This window comes from Macadamia integrifolia, chromosome 9, assembly GCF_013358625.1.
Source record: "Macadamia integrifolia cultivar HAES 741 chromosome 9, SCU_Mint_v3, whole genome shotgun sequence".
NCBI classification, from domain to species: domain Eukaryota; kingdom Viridiplantae; phylum Streptophyta; class Magnoliopsida; order Proteales; family Proteaceae; genus Macadamia; species Macadamia integrifolia.
In genome coordinates, this window is record NC_056565.1 from 17,078,534 (window position 1) to 17,095,215 (window position 16,682).

The window sequence follows — 16,682 nt, forward strand, 5'->3', positions numbered from 1 at the left end:
CCCCCCCCCCCCCCAACATTTTACTTCGTTTTTTTATACTAATTGTATTTATTCCAGAAATTGACTTCCCTAAAGTTTTGAGGGAAAGTTGTGTATCTTCCCATTTCTCATCACATACATTGACCAGTTGTGTATTAGATATCTAATGTGGAGGCACCCTATGATCCAGATTGAGTGGTTCAACTTCTTCTCAGTTAGCTTAGATATACTTTATGTGGCATGGGATGTATATGCCTTTCTTATTTAATTGGGGATGTATATTTAAGTGTATTTAGGAATGGTAATTTTCTTTTGATTGCGCTTTTCTTTTATCCTCGAAAGTTTTTTAAGCCAAGGTAAAAAAGAGGTTTTCAAATTAATTTAAAAATATACTTATTAATAATGTCATTGTTAGGTGCTATCAATTGTTTCACATGATATTTCAAGAACACATGTGAAATGATAAACTAGGGTACCGTTTGACAACGTTTCTGTTGTTTCTGGAATTGTTGTTTTTGTGTCCAGAAACAACATAAATGAATTTTTATGTTTCTGGGAACAGAAATGGATTTTTGGGTGTTTGATAAACCTGTTTCTTGGATCGATTTGTGCATACATTGTTGTTTGATAACTTGCTCCTCACTTTTGAGCTTAAAAAATTTCATTACTTTTCGACTTGAGAAGAGTCACGTTTCTCACTTCTAGGTTTTTTTATTGGGCACAAATCCACAATTTGTTGCTTTCACTTGTTTCTTTGTCACAGCCATTTCGTGTAACATAAATTTTCAAAAATTCCTATTTATGTTTTTAAAACCGGATGGAATGAAACAAGATTATCAAATGTTTTTTACCTCGTTTCTAGAAACAAGTTTTTAGGAACGTTGTCAAATGGTGCCTAGTTTTACTATACCCGTGTTGGAATATGGCATGTTGCCGGCTTATGGGTGTTAATAGTATGCACCAATGGGAATGTGGGATGGGAGGGGAAGAAAGAAGATTGTGCATGGTGCCGGCGTGTTTAGCCTTTTCTTTTATTTAAAAAATAAATAAAATTTTCCTTTTTTAAACCAAACCGTTTATTAAACAGTTTTCAGATTCTGATGTAAACAGTTTGGTTCAATTTCGCTAAACAATTTCAATTTAATATTGACACCCTTAATTGCGATGTTCTCTCACTACTGGAAGCCATAGATATGCCCACACATGAACATTCCTTTCGTGTGCAATTATTTTTCAAACCATTAGTGAAGAAGTGCACACAGTGATATCACAGTGTCTTGCAGGAATATTATGATAAAAGAGTTAAATTTGTATGTTTTTTATTAATTTACTTGGGAATTTGGTGTGGAAACTCGAACCATAGTGATTAAAATTGTTTTTTTTTTTTATTTTATTTGGTAGAACCTTTTAAATGGTTCTTGATATCCTATATAAACCTATGTTGGGTTTTATTTATTTTTCTTCCCTTGAGTTATGTAGATTTTCACCAAGAATCCTTGCTACTTTACTGTTCTAATCAGATATCCTTGCTACTTTACTGTTCTAATCAGATATACATGGGAAAAAAAATGCAACCTCCTAGTGTACCTTATATCCACGCTTATGAGAGTGGAACCAGGATGTGAAAAGATGCCGATGCCCAGGTTACACTTCTCATGTGTGTGGCAGACGTAGGGTATAGAGAGAGAGAGAGAGAGAGAGAGAGAGAGAGAGAGAGATTGATGATTGATTTGGCGGCGGTGGAATGGATAGAGGAGGATCTGAGACCATAAACAGGAAAAATAGTTTGAAACCGAACAACTTTGCTATTTTTCTCCTCCTTAAGTAATAATGGTATCTCTTGGAGACTTGGGTTACATTGGGTATTTCTTGTATTTTGTGATGTTACACATAATTATTATTCCATTTGTCTCTGTAGTTGGGTCAGATTTTGGGCCTATTACATGTACATGAGGATTTTACCAAAAAAAAAAAGTGTGTGATCATAATTATGTGGGGATTAAGGGTTTTGTGCTCCTTATATATTGACTTTGTTGGAAAAACCCTGGCACAAGTAAAAAGAGTTCACTTTGTGAGATGAAGAGTAGTGTAGAGAGTTTTTTCAGGTTTAATGAAAAATATCTGATTCTCTTGGGTGGATGTAAGCCTTCGTGTTGTATCACATCAAATTCTTCATATTATGTGATTATTTGCTTGATCTCTTCCTCGTAATTGCACATTCACCCCCCCCCAAATCGGCACATTGTCCGTATAAATAAGTATATAATAATATTTTTCGAATCCCAAGTGTTGATCATAAATCTCATATAGTGTTGTTGATCATAGATCTCATAAATATTCCTAGTTGACTAGTTCTAAGCTATCTAGATATCACACCTTGGATTTTAGATTTTTTTTTTTTTTTGAACCAATTTGGCAATCTATTTTAGAGTTGCCACATTGTATACTTCCTCATTGGAGATTGTCATGAAAATATAGATGTGGGCACATTTGGGTGTTGAACATTGGTTTGTTGAGATTCACGAATAGTTCACCACCGGTTGTGTTTGACAGCATGAATGTGGGCCTCAGAGATCATCATGTGAGAGGGTGTATGGATTTCATCCCACTCCAGCATCGAGAGGATTTCCCTGTGTTAAATATAAGAATTTCTTGTGTTAAGAACTTATCAATGTATGCCTTAGCTTGTTTATTTAAACCCAACCACTTCTTGAAATAATTGATTGAAGGGCAAGAGAACAATACCCTACTGGTGCAGGTAAACATCAATGCGGAAGCCACTGACAAGACGTATGAGAGCATCTTCAACTCAAGCAGCATGATCTTTTCACACTCGTGTCTAGCCGTGTACTTGCGCCAGTGATAGCATTCATTCTTCCATGATTTAATTTCCTGAGAGAGAGAGAGAATCACTATTACTAAAATAATTAAATTTACCAATAATTAGAATATTTGGAGATCTCCTATCTATTTTCTACATGTGCATAATGTGACACCCAAATCGCACCTGGACAAAATAAAGATGTCTCTATAACAGAATTTGCATTTAATGAAGAAAGATTTTTAGTCAATTCAACATTAATTAGATTCTATTATGCCAATTATGGATGGTACAGTTTACAACATGGATTCTCGACCATAGCTATTGCTAGCCAACTCTCTTATATGACCCTATGCATAAATTTAAAACAAAATATTATTGCAGATGAAGAAATTGGAAATCCATCTATAATATCATTTATATTTAGTTTTTTTTTTTCAGAATAATTTGATTTTTTGGATGGCAAGTTATGGGAGAATTGATTAGTTAAAGGAAAATTTGATAATTGATAATAAATTTTTATTTCTTGAATTATTTTTGGGCTGCCTTGGTATATTGTTATGGAATATTCTCATCGTAACCATAGCTATCCAATGTGGATCGAATAAGATTTTAAAAATAAAAAGGGGAGAGGGTTGTTTTGCCTGGCAGCGTGGCGCCCCACACCAGTACAGAGGTGGGATTTTTTGCATTCACAGGAGTAGGGTGGTCATTTTCACTTGATTAGTCAAGTTGCCATGCAAGGTTTTTCTTTTTCCCAATAAACAATTAGGGAGGGTTTTTATGCACAGCCCCACAAGGTAGGGAGGAGTTACAAACTTATGAGTTATGATGAATCAAATAAGGGGGCTTAACAATGTAATTGAATTTTTATTTATGGTATGTAAATATGTAATACCATTTCCCCCTTACAAAACAAAGAATACCTATCCCCACATGTGACCTTGGTGCAATAGTAAGATTGCTCCATTGTAACCAAGTGGTCATAGGTTCGAGTAAGGAAACAGCCTTCACAGAGACCTTGTGGTGGAGAGAGCTTCACGCATTGTGTCTGCCTTTTTTCACCCACCCTTATACATGATCTCCTCCTTGATTATGATGATTTCCCAAAGGATCCCAACGAGGAACAATACCACCACCACCTCCCCCACTGGTTAAGTATAATAGTATCTATGTTGTGTTATAGACTGGAGTATAGGACTAAGTGGGGGTTTGGGTTTTGAAGAAGTTTGGTGTCCATGAGGATTCAATCTGTAATCTTCTCCATATGTAATGATATCCCTATTGGATAGTTATTAGAGGCCTTGACATTAGTAGACTGCCATTTATCTTTAATTAGGCTCGGTTTGGTTGCATGTCAAAAATGGGAAGGTAAGTGAAATTGGTCTTATATGGAATATGAGAAGTTTCTAAGAGAATCCAACACTGTCATGGCATTATCTCTACGGTTTTAGGTATCGGTATCAGATAGATCATATCGATATCAGCTGTGACCGATACCAATATATCTATTGCTAGTATCGGTCAAAAAGGTGCTTCTCACCACTAATGCGATATAAATCTAAAGGAAAGAACCGCCATAAATGTTTGTGACATAAGTCATGTAATATTGGACACTCGATTAATGTGATAGGAAGCACTTAAAATTGGATTCGAAGGTTAAAAATGAAGTCACTAGATGACTTTTATAGTACTACTAAGCTTGTCTCATTCTGATTAGATAAAAAAGTAATATAGACCATAACGAACGGAGGATAAGTAGAAACTCATAATAAGCCATATTCCACAAATGTGTTGGGTTGTTAACCATTAGCACACAATGTGCTAACCTAAATTATTTCGAAAGTCAAATAATCACATCTTAAGATATATTGGCAACATCAAATATGATCCTTAATATTATGAATTCGTTTTTAATGTTGCGGCAAAGTTTTCTTACGATTCTAGAGTGAAAAACAACACCAATGGGAACACAAGAAGTTGAATTTTTTCAATAAAAAATCACATATTGATTGAGGAGAGAGTGTTGATGTGGACCTCATTGGTCATCATGAGAGAGGGTGTTGGATTCCTTCCCACTCTGGCATCATGAAGATTTGTTCCTATGTTAAATATAAGAATTTTCTATGTTAAGAACTTACCAGTGTATGCCACAGAGAGAGAGAGAGAGAGAGAGAGAGAGAGAGAGAGAGAGAGAGAGAGAGTAAATAGTATTAGAAGGTTTCAACATCTCTTATCTATTCCTACATGTGCACAATGTGACAACCAAATCACACCGCACAAAATAAAGATGTTTCTATAACAAAATTTACATTTAAAGAAGAAATTTTTTTTAGTCCATTTAGATTCTATCATGCCGATTATGGAGAGTACAGTTTGCAACATGGATTCTCTTCATCTCTTGCGACTTCAAAAACCTTAAAGCAAATCCTTCTAAATTGATCAATTATATATTTTCATACAAGTTGAAGTTTGGATGGCAAAATTTGGGAGAAGTGATTAGTTATAGCAAAATTTGATAATTTTATTTTTACATTTTAGTACTTAAATTTCCTTAAGCCAGATGAAGGGGAATCCCTTGGCCGCAGCCCACGGGTTTCATTTGACATCGAAAGGTAAACACACTAAAATCTTATAGGGGTTTGTAAACCCTAAGATGGTGTGGTAAACCCTTCAAAAGAGTGGATCAAAATTTTCTTCAATAACTAAAGTATTTAGAAAGGACATTCCAAAATGTTTATGGTCAGATGCATAATTTTTATAAAACAAAAAATTCATAAATCATCCCAACAATTAGGAAAAAAAGGCATTAAATTAATTTTCTAATCTTTTTATGGATGAGACGATTATATCAGTTTATCACAGGAAACGCTAGACCAATAGGCTAATGGGAAGATGCATGAGAGAATAATCAGCGCAAACAAAAAGTAAGGTCTTTCTGATCATTTCACACCCAGTCAACGTTTCCTGTGCCAGAGTGGGGGTTCTTTTTCCCTTATTTTTTTATATATATATATATATATATATATATTCTTGAAGTTCTATAGGTATACATTATTTTATATGCATTTAATCTTACAAACTAATAAATGATACTTTGTTCCTTATGGACAGAAATACTTTATCCTCTATGGAGTATGGACAAACTCTAAAGCCATCAATCAAACTACATTTTAAGACACACAACCTCCATCCCCACCCCACACCCAAAAAAAAAAAAAAAAAAAAGAAAAGACAACATAGCTAACAGCATGTAAACATGCAATCAAAGCTTGAGGGATAGATCAATCTCCACATGATCTTCTCGTTGATTATGATGACTTCCCAAAGGGTTCCAACGAGGAACAACACCTCCAACACCACCACCAGTTCCTATCCCAACTGGGTTTGTATTAATATTTGAATTCGCATTTGATGGAGCAATGGAAGAAGCTACCGGGTGGTTTGAAGATGGAGGATAACATCCAAACAAACGAGCAGCAGAATCTCCATTAATATATCTCGACATGGATATCAATCCATGATTAGATCGATGATAATAAGTTCTAGGTAAAGGAGGAGATCTTGTATTAGTACAGTACCCATTAAGGCCTCGTCGAACACCTTGGAGAGTATAAGCATGGCTCATAGGGTGATACGGCTTAGGCCTATAAAGAATTTGTGAGTGCAATCCATGACCAAGAGGATATGGGTGATACCCATTACCAGGAACAGCAGTAGGAGGAGTAATCATTGGCATTTGATGAGGATGATATGAATACCATGGGATGCCTGCTGGGTATTCTCTCCCTCTTTTTGCAATAGCTCTTTCATGCTTATGAGCATTTTGATGTCCACCTAATGCTTGAGAATTATTGAATGTCTTCTTGCAAAAGTTGCATGAGAATTCCTTCCGAGACCGCTTGCTCGTCCCGGAATCAGGAAGATCTGGCGATGGTTCTTCATCATCATGAGGAGAAGCCACCTCCAAATACTCTATGAATTCATGTTCCGGTGGTGGTGGTGGTGGGGGTGGCGGTGGCGGTGGCGGTGGCGGTGGTGGTTGGTTTTCTTCTTCTTCAACAACCTTTTCCTTCATCTTTCTTTTTCTCTCATGAGAAGGAAGAGAGGTAGCTGAGATACTTGAGTTCTCAGATTCATCACAGATTTCTACTACAACTGGTTCTTCCATGATTGACAATGTGAGAACAAAAGTATCTATGTTGCGATATAAATAGGACTAAGTTGAGGTTTAGGTTTTGAAGAAGTTTGGTGTTTATGTGGATTCAATCTATAATCTTCTCTATATGGAATAATATCCTATTGGATACTTGTTAGAGGCCTTGATATTAGTGAACTGCCATTTTCTTTCAGGCTAGGTCTGGTCGCAAGTAATAGAAGGGAAGTTAAGTGAAATTGATCTTATAAGGAAAATGAGAAGTATCTAAGGGAATCCAGAACCATTATGATATCATCCCTTTGGGTTTTAAGTATTGGTATCCGGTTAGTTGTATCAATATCAACTGTGATCAATACCTCTCTCTCTATATATATATCATTAGTATCGACCAAAAAGGTGTTTTTTTAGATTTTTATTAACTCGAGATCTCTTAGTAAGCATGAGATATTATGCACCACATCTCACCGATTTGATCAATATCGGGCAATTTTAATATAATGAAACCCCCCACACCCCAACAAAATAAAAATAAAACACTCACTAGAGCCCCAATAAATGCATGGTAAAGTAGGTGAAGAGAATAGAGTATCGTCAATTACCACTGACAGTTGTACAAAGTTCACCTTTCGCATGTACATTTAGAGTCTCATGACTCTCATCCGAACGGTATAAGGTTAGAATCTTATCCGTATATGAAAAGAAACTTGGTTCAAAAGGAAAAATAGAACTTTGGGATCATGATGAGGTGTAAACTAGTTAAAACTCTTATCATATTTAGTAATTAATATTCTTATGATGTAATCTTTATTTTCTATTTTAAATTGAAGTGATCTGTTTGAATAATAAAATTTAAGAATCAGATTTGAAATGATTTGAAAATAAATCATACAAATATGGAAGGTAATCATTATAAAAGTTTCTATTCTCTTTTAATTTTGATTTAATTTCACTTCCTTTTCTCTTATTTTTCTTGCAACTTAAGAGAGCCCAAGGGGGGGGGGATGAACATAGGAAAGTACAGCATTTCATTACTCATACTTCCATAGATAACCAAGCTAGCTAGCTTGACTCTATGTCACTCTGTACTAGTCTGTAAAAGATTGTTTCAAGAGATTATTTCTCTTTTTGTTACTAAACATGTGATATATTTATTATCTAAGATTATCTAGGATTTTTTTACATTTAATATAAAAGATTCCTTTAAAGGACCAAAATTTGGTCCTATTAGTCATTATCTGGACTTTTAATGTATAGTTACCAAATACAAAAAATGGGTAGGTGAAGAGTAAGTGGGTTGGATTAGCACAGTGAGAACCCTAGCCCAAGCCCAAGCCCAATAGAATTTCATGGCAGCCTAGTGTATGATTTCAGTGTATCTTATATGCTTCAACTTCCAGGTAATATAATTAAGATCAGTTTTAATGACTCTCATTATGATCAAATATTTTTGCATAAAATTTTCAAATTATGGATATTATTGATATCGGGTTTATTCCATAGTTTCGATAAATTGAAACCAAGTTTTAAAGTATTGGTGTTATATGTGGTATTTAGTTAGCTAATCATATGAGTTTTATCACTAATATTAAATATTATATATATATATATATATAGAGAGAGAGAGAGAGAGAGAGAGAGAGAGAGAGAGAGAGAGAGAGAGAGAGAGAGAGAGAGAGAGAGAGAAATGTATTGAAATCTTCTGAATGTCATAAAATAATTATTTACAATACGCTAATTAGAAATTAAGCATACATTATGTGAATTGAAGTTAAGTTACCTATTTAATAGATTTATAGATCAATTACTATTAGTATCGAGCAAAACTTAACATATAATCAAAATAATTAGTTTGCATAAAATGATGTTTGGTAATCACAAATTTTATGAAGTGTAATGGTGCCCAAGTTTAACGTGTTTGCTATCCCCAATAAGAATATAATCCAAGTAATAAAGTACAACATTAGCCCCTCAATTGCATACCATCCATTTCATTGAATCCAACCATATCAAAATATTTATAATATGATTTGTACCAATAGATGTTAGGCAAAGTTTTTATTTCTTTGTTAGTATTGTGTAGGTAGAGAAAAAAATCACAATGTATATGACATATGATACTCAAGAATATTTTAAACCTCGCATAAAAGAGGCTAATCCAACGGCTGTCTAGCTTCTACTGAATTAGGGTTTGGTCAATTTGATTTTTTATTTTGTTTTTGGTAGAAGATAGAAGGGCTGTTGAGTTTCAGAGAGACTTGAGAAAATCCTCAAATCTCATAGAGTGGTAACCACACTTAGAAACATCCCATTTTTCTGAAAGAGCCTCATTCTTAAACTAATGTTTCTGCATACATTTAATTAAATAAACAAATAGAATATGGAAACATTTTTGGATCCATCGATCAAGGTAAATTGGATACCAATGAAATTTTGGGATGGAAGAGGGTTCTGAAAGGCAGCAAGGACCACCCCACGCCAGCATGTGGGCTACTGAGAGCATGCTTAAAAGTATCAATAGAGTCAAGATTTTCGCATTTTACAAAGGATTGATAATCATTTTGCCCCCTCTGTCTGGGCACAAGGGTCACGCAACTTGGAAGGCATCTTTTTTCATTTTTGTATAAGATAGATTTAAGGAATGATCTGGCAAAATACACGTATAGTAACAATGAAAAACCATCTACATACACTTTGGGATTCAAAATGGCAAAGAATTTGCAAGTTTCCCATTTTTTATTTTATTGTTTGATGAGAAGTAATTTTCCAACTTTTTCGAGTATCCAACCATCACTTGCTCAAAAATGCCTGTCATTACTCATTACTTACATTAGTTCCAATTGTGGTAAAGATCCGTAATCCACCTCCACAGATTTGAACCTTACTTCAAGTCTCCACCAAATGAATTAAGGTTTCAACCACCACCTAAAATTAAAACATATTATGCAATAACTACAATCACCTTTTTTGATATTGATCAGAAATTGTCCTTGTTGGGAGGAAACGATGTTCCAGAAAGGCCAAGGGATTTTGCAACTCGCAGAAAATTGCAAAACAAAGGTGACAAGAATCACTTTAAATGCAAAGAATATCAACCCTCATCAACCATGATTTGAGGTATCGGTCTTGGATCGATATAAGAAAACATTCAAATTCTGAAGGAGCTCCAAACCTAAGCTAGCTATACATTACCACACAAAACATCCAAAAACAGATAAACTCAGCTGAGAAATACATGTTTAATTTGAGAAAATCTAAGTATCCTATAAGCAGTTCACAAAATTGTAGTTCTTTGAACTGTCCCACCCAGTAGGGGCAGGAACAACGTACATTTCAGCTAAGAAAAACCATTGTTTGATTTGATAAAGAAGAAATTATCCTATAAAGAGAAAAAAAGACTACTTATAAACTTGAGCTACTGTTCACAAAATTGTAGTCCTCTAATCCCAACCAGAAGGGGCAACAGGAGCAACAGGAGCAACGTCAACAATTCCAGCTGGTTCCATAGGTGGCGGAGCTGCTGTGTCCCATCCATCTCCTGATAAAGTAACTGTAGATCACAAAAAGGAAAAGCCCCACGAGAAAAGTGTTAAGTAACAAAAGCACAAAACGAGAAACCCGCAATCAAAATTCCCCTAATTTGAAAATAGATATAGAAGTTCCAAAAATGATTAATAAAACTTTGATTAGCATCAATAATAGTTGCAAATGAGTCGCAGATATGAATTTTGAAGATAATAGAAAGTGGTTGGTCCTATCCTACAATAACCAAGCAAATTACAAAGTGTAAGATATATATCCAGATACTAGAATAGCTACTGGTATCACAGGAGTGGTTTCACAGGTTTGCGATGCAAAGAACTAGAGAATAAGGTTTGCCTGCTTGATTGATATCACAACAAACTTGGTGGCATATAACCATCCCACATGTGAGATAGATTCACAATGTCAAGACAGAGGACTTGCAGTTAGTGGAGGAACTGACTCCAATGGCTCTCTTGATATGGTTAATGAATTGTTGGAATTGAAACAGAAATTGCAATTGGATGACATTGAAGAGTTTGCAGTAGTAGTGCAGATATTTCAATCAAAAACTTACCCCGGGCTATGACAAAGTTTCCACTGACATCATGGCAACATGGGTTTTAAAATTTAAACCACCTAATACTCTCTCCAGTATTGAAGGTCTTATATTTCAAGCTAATACTTATTGCTGATTAAATATGGTTCAGCTGAGTTAAATATACCTAGATAAAAATTAAAACCTCACAAAAAGAATGGGGGAACCAAAGTACTGTGTTGAAAATCATTGAAGTGGCCAATCAGAATCGCCAACAGAGTAATTGATAAAAAGATACCATGGATTAAACAGTAATCAGCCTTTGTGTCAATCCATATCTCATAACATAAGAGAGAGGTGGTCGCTTCTAATTGTATTTATGCTCATAACATAGTTTTATGAGTTATTCAAAGAAGTCCAATGCTAATGTTTCGAATCCATATAGGATTGAAATGTTATATTAAATAAACTTAGTTAAAATCATCAAGTCAAAGTAACCAAGAATTTAAACAAATAAAATAGAAAGACAAGTATTAATATACCTGGAGCTGGAGGCCATTCAACATTGGGAACAGCAGGAAGGGGACCTGGAGTAGCCAATTCTGGTGCCCACTGTGCATCTGCAATTTGGGTAGACCATTGTTCACCCGGTAGGCCAAGGGCAGCTACCGAGTACTCTGCAACTCCATAATCGGGTGCAGCAACAATATCATCTTCTTCTAGTTCCTTGGCCTCCTCAGGCTCCCTATAGAAAAACAAATCCACCTACACAAAGGAAGGATCACATATATAAACAAATACTACATAAGCTTCAGAGGATGGAATAAACAAAAGTTTCCTAAAGCAGTAAGTACACATTTATTAAAGAGGAGAAAGAATAAGTGGTAAATTAAAATAAATTTCATGCTTCACCATCCACTATCCATCCAAAAGTGAATTGAGACAATGAAATGGAACTAGAGACGAGGTACTAATATGTCAATAACTATTTTCTTCTCAGCATTAAGTCCCCTAAACAGGCCTATCTGTTGTTTATGGAAAAGTAAAAGAGTATTTACCATAACATCCCATTTCTTCCCAGGATGAATGGTCCCACGCATTTGTAGAACCATCCTTGCCAACAACCAGAACAAACAACCAATGCTGTGCTTTCCCTTGTTATTGGCCGGGATACCAACATCCACATACCGCATGGGGGAGTCCGTGTCACAGAAAGCAATGGTTGGTATGTTGCTTAAGGCAGCTTCCTTGATTGGCTACACGAAGCAAGAGAATACAGTATTATAAATAAGAAATACAATTCACAGACTCCACATAATCAGTAAAAGGTATTCACCTGATGATCCGTCCTAGGATCGGTAAGGATTAGTAACCTAGGTTCACTGAAAGATGTCTGGAGCTGGTTAGTGAATGTTCCTGGAGTGTGTCTTCCCGCAATTGGGTGAGCACCTGTGAACTGGGCAAACTTCAAAACAGCCCTCTGGCCATAGGGCCTCGCAGATTGAACAATTATATCCTGAGGGTTTTCAATAGCTACAATAACCCTAGCAGCCAATTGGAGCTTCTCCCAGGTCTTTCCCAGATTAATGATGAAGATCCCTGAGAATTTAAACCATAACACAGAAGCAGATCAGAGACATGAGATCTCATGATGCAAGGTGGAAGGATCACATGTCCATATATGATAAACACATGCATATATGTTGCAACAATAAGCAATATGATGGGCCGGATTATCTTCCCCATGCATTGCGAGTTGAAAACTTCAAGCTTCAACTCATTATCTTTCATCCTGAGTCTATGCGTCCTAACATTAGTGGCAACATAGACAGTAGAATCAGTGTCTTTCCAAACCGAACAACAAGTGTATTATATGATAATTGATATCTGAACCATAGTTATCTGAAACAAGAACAGAAAAAAAAAAATGGTTGGTACGGTATGTAGAACACTCAATAACCAAGTCATGAAAAACCATTTAGGGAGACAATACAGTTTAAAATTTTGAAATACTCAGATAAATAAAAACAAAATTTTATGACAAACTATATACCGAATAAATTGAAGTGACAGCAAAGTTCATGCCTCAAACATTTTTTCTAATCATACGGAGTAAAAATTTCCCGCAATTTTTTTTATCGGGAAATAGATAACTAAGAAAAGAATTGTTACTGCATCAAATAAACATAATAACATTTAGCATTCAAAGTTTCCAACTCTTTACTACTTCTAAAAAGACTAAAATCTCTATCGAAACTCTATTTACACACTACCCTATCCAACACCAGATCGTAAAACAACGATTATAGCAAATGAAAAAGAAGGAGAAAAGAAGATATAGATATCTTACCATCACTTCGTCGCTTGAAGACATATCTTTCCATCTGAAAATCACAGTTCTTAGTCCCTAAATGGACATCGGCGGCCAACATCATCTGGATGTCGGCTTCCTTCTGAGATAAAACCTTCGCAGGTGCCGCCATGGCTAGGATCTGAGGGATCTCCGGGAAACACCGGCTCCGCCTTAGGAAATCAAAACCCTAGCTGCTGCTCTGCTAAACTGAGTAGACCTGCGGAACCGTTATAGGGATTTCTCAATAAGAGAAACCCTAATATTTGTTTCCCATGACCAAAATACCCTTTTCTTTTTGTTGTTTTGCCTATTCTTTCCTGACCCCAGGGTGTGTTTGCTGTCGCCCCCCGAAGCGTCGAGTAATATTTTGGTAAAATAACTTGATTTGGTATAATTTTTATTTTTATTTCTATTTTGAAAATTGTTTGGTTTATTTTTCATCTTATTTTGGTGAAGTAGAAAATGGAAATGCTGAAATAGTCGACGAGTTATAACATTCAGCACTCAAAGCAATAATTTCATGTCAAAAATAAAATACAGCCCTTCTTAAATGGCTCCTAGGATATATAAAATAATTGGTTATTGGTTGGTCACAGTATTTGGTAAGCCAATCGAGCAACCAATGGGCCACACTACCTTGCATCGGGATTGCTCAATTCTCAATCAGGTTGGTGCTTGAGCTTGATAGGTTTAGTAATCAATTGGGTGGATCTTGGGCTTCAACTAGGCTTTGTGTGTGTGTGTAAAACTAGTTAGTTCAAGTTGGGTCTATCGGTGCAAGCCAACTTTTGGCACCCCTATTACTTGGTGTTAACCAAGGATGCAAGTTTGGCCCACCAACCTCAGCTTGCCCTGTGCTAGAAAAGGGGCTCAAGCTTAGCTTTTCAACCAGTAGAAGATTGAGATTTTCAAGTCTGAAGTTGGGCCAAGCATAGATTGAGGCCTAGGGTTGATCCCAGGCGGACCCTGTATTTTTCAAACAATATTATATATTACATTTAGTCTCTTAGGGTTTTCTCTTCCAAATATGTTGAGCACTAAAGGTTGGGTATAAGAAGCAAGAGATGTGTTGAGGGGAAAGACTATTTAGTCCCACATCAACTAGGGGAAAGAGGCTAGGCTAATTAATAATCTTTAGCACCCCTTCAATGGTCACAATGTGTCTTAAAACAGTGATGGGTTTGATCACATGAAGGCTTCACTATGTAAGGTACCGTTTGATGTCTAGAAACAACAGAAACGGCTTTTCACTTTTCTGAAAATAAAAATGGATTTTTTGGTGTTTGATAAACCTTTTTCTTGAAACATTTTTTGTAGACATAATGCCATTAAAAATCCCAATAGTATCATCAGATGCCCAAAAGGGGGAAAGGGTTCGGTTGCTTCTTTTTAGGTTTAAATAGTTGAGAGATTTATAGGACACAACAACCTTTTTTTTTCTCTCAAATTCATTTCTAGAAACGACGAAACAAGTCTGACTTGTTATGTCAAAGTCGATTCTAGAATTGTAAATAGGCATAAGTTTTGATTTATGTTTCTAGAAACGAGTGAATCGGAACAACTTTATCAAACGCTTTTTAGGTTGTTTCTCCGGTTCTGGGAACAAGAAAACACATAAACGAAACTTGTCAAAAGGTGCCTAAGATGACCACTAAAAGGGAGGTTTTTTTCTTTTTCTTGGACACTTATGCCCAAGGAGATTTGAACTTAGGTGTTGTCTTTGCCAACTGAGTAACCCCTTGGGTTTTGGAATGGAGACATTGTTATACTTTTTTTGGTCGAAGATGAACTTAAGATATATTACCAAAATAAGCAGAGTTTACAGAACGGATTTGAACATTACCACTCAAACCGGCAAAAAGTAGTTGAGAAACAAAAGGGGGTGGACTAATGTCCCACGCAATAGACACCTAGTTGTTGATACCATGGGAAGCAAATTGATCAGCAACCTTATTACATTCTTTGAACGAGTGCTGAAAAATAATATAAGAAAAGGTCGAGGCAAGACACCGGCAATCTTCAATAATATAAGAGATCTTCCAAGGGCAAGCAGATGAGGCTCCATTCAAAATATTGATAATCAGTAAGTTATCACTTTCTATAATAATCCGATTCTAGCCACGTTCAATTGAAAGTGTGAGAGCTTTCCTTACTGCCAGAGCTTCAGCAACATAAGCATAGCTTTGGCCAATAAATGAAGAGAATCCACATAAGAATGTACCTTGAGAATCTCTACAAACTCCACCGATAGCAGCTGGACCTGGGCATCCAAGAGCAGACCCATCCACATTAAATTTCAAGATACCAGAAGGTGGCGATGTCCATGAACAATAAACTGGAATTCTTGGAACATTAATTGGAAGTTTGCTAGTGCAATATTCAGTAGTAAAATGAATAGCATTGTTGGCAACTCCAATAGCAGAATGTGGATGATTTCTGAAAGTGATATCCAAATAGGCTAACCAGATGTGCCATAAGACCCGAGTCATCAGAGAGCTAAACCAGATTTTATCCTTCTTTGAGCATCTTAAGGCAAGAATTGCAGCAACCCAATCTGAGATGAACTGAGAATTAAGTCATCTGTGAATGGCATATGAGAGAGAGATTCTCCAAGCCTCGATGGTTTAATACCACGAATTCTCTTGAGATATAAAGCCCTTGAGAAATGTGAAGATAACACTTTAGAGCACAATATGAATAGATAGGATGAAAGAGGGTCCCCTTGTCATAAACCTCTTGATGGTTTGAAGAATTGAAAGGGCGAGCCATTGAGAAACATAGCAAGATGGGTGGATTCCACACAAAACATAATAAGATTAATCCAATGAGGATCAAACCCAAAGTGAGTTAAAGTGGATTGGATGAAATGTCATTCCAGATGATCGTAAGCTTTACTCATGTCTAATTTATGCTCATGAAACCATAACGACCCCTTCTCTTGCATTTCATAGTATGTAAGATCTCATGACCCACAAGAATATTGTCCTAGATGTGACGGCCCTTGATAAAGCTGTTTTGATTTAAGGAGACCACCTTCTTGATAATGGGACGAAGGTGATTGAAAATAATCCTCGAAATGATTTTATATGCAAAATTGCATAAACTTATGAGTCGATATTCAGAAATAGCTGTGGGATGCTCGACCTTAGGAATGAGTGAAATATAAGTATGATTGAGGGATCGAGCAAAACTACCAGTGGCGAAGAAATTCTGAATAAAAGAGATCACATCCAAGTTAATAGTACTCCAAACCTTGTGATAGAATATTTCGGAAAACCCGTCTGGTCCTGGAGCTTTGAGAGTTGGCAATGAA

General features: G+C 35.9%; 2 protein-coding genes across 2 annotated transcripts; both read right to left on the minus strand.

The window, feature by feature from the left end:
• Positions 1-5,862: 5,862 nt before the first annotated feature.
• Positions 5,863-6,998, minus strand: LOC122088018 (zinc finger protein 3-like). The gene has a single exon (XM_042657156.1). It carries the CDS (start codon positions 6,969-6,971, stop codon positions 6,066-6,068), a length of 906 nt encoding a protein of 301 aa, XP_042513090.1. The 5' UTR covers positions 6,972-6,998; the 3' UTR covers positions 5,863-6,065.
• A 3,178-nt stretch (positions 6,999-10,176) lies between these two features.
• On the minus strand, positions 10,177-13,604 carry LOC122089984 (40S ribosomal protein SA-like). Its single transcript, XM_042659785.1, has 5 exons — positions 13,367-13,604; positions 12,353-12,615; positions 12,075-12,272; positions 11,559-11,781; positions 10,177-10,506 (listed from the first exon to the last, which is right to left on the minus strand). The coding sequence occupies exons 1-5, from the start codon at positions 13,497-13,499 to the stop codon at positions 10,397-10,399; spliced, it is 927 nt and encodes a 308-aa protein (XP_042515719.1). The 5' UTR covers positions 13,500-13,604; the 3' UTR covers positions 10,177-10,396.
• Between the last annotated feature and the right edge of the window lie 3,078 nt (positions 13,605-16,682).

Coding starts and splice junctions, on each gene's coding strand:
- LOC122088018 (XM_042657156.1), bottom strand. CDS start 6,971: ATGGAAGAACCAGTTGTAGTAGAAATCTGTGATGAATCTGAGAACTCA.
- LOC122089984 (XM_042659785.1), bottom strand. CDS start 13,499: ATGGCGGCACCTGCGAAGGTTTTATCTCAGAAGGAAGCCGACATCCAG. Junction 12,273..12,352: donor ATCCTAGGACGGATCATCAG/GTGAATACCTTT, acceptor TGCTTCGTGTAG/CCAATCAAGGAAGCTGCCTT. Junction 10,507..11,558: donor TGAATGGCCTCCAGCTCCAG/GTATATTAATAC, acceptor TGTGATCTACAG/TTACTTTATCAGGAGATGGA.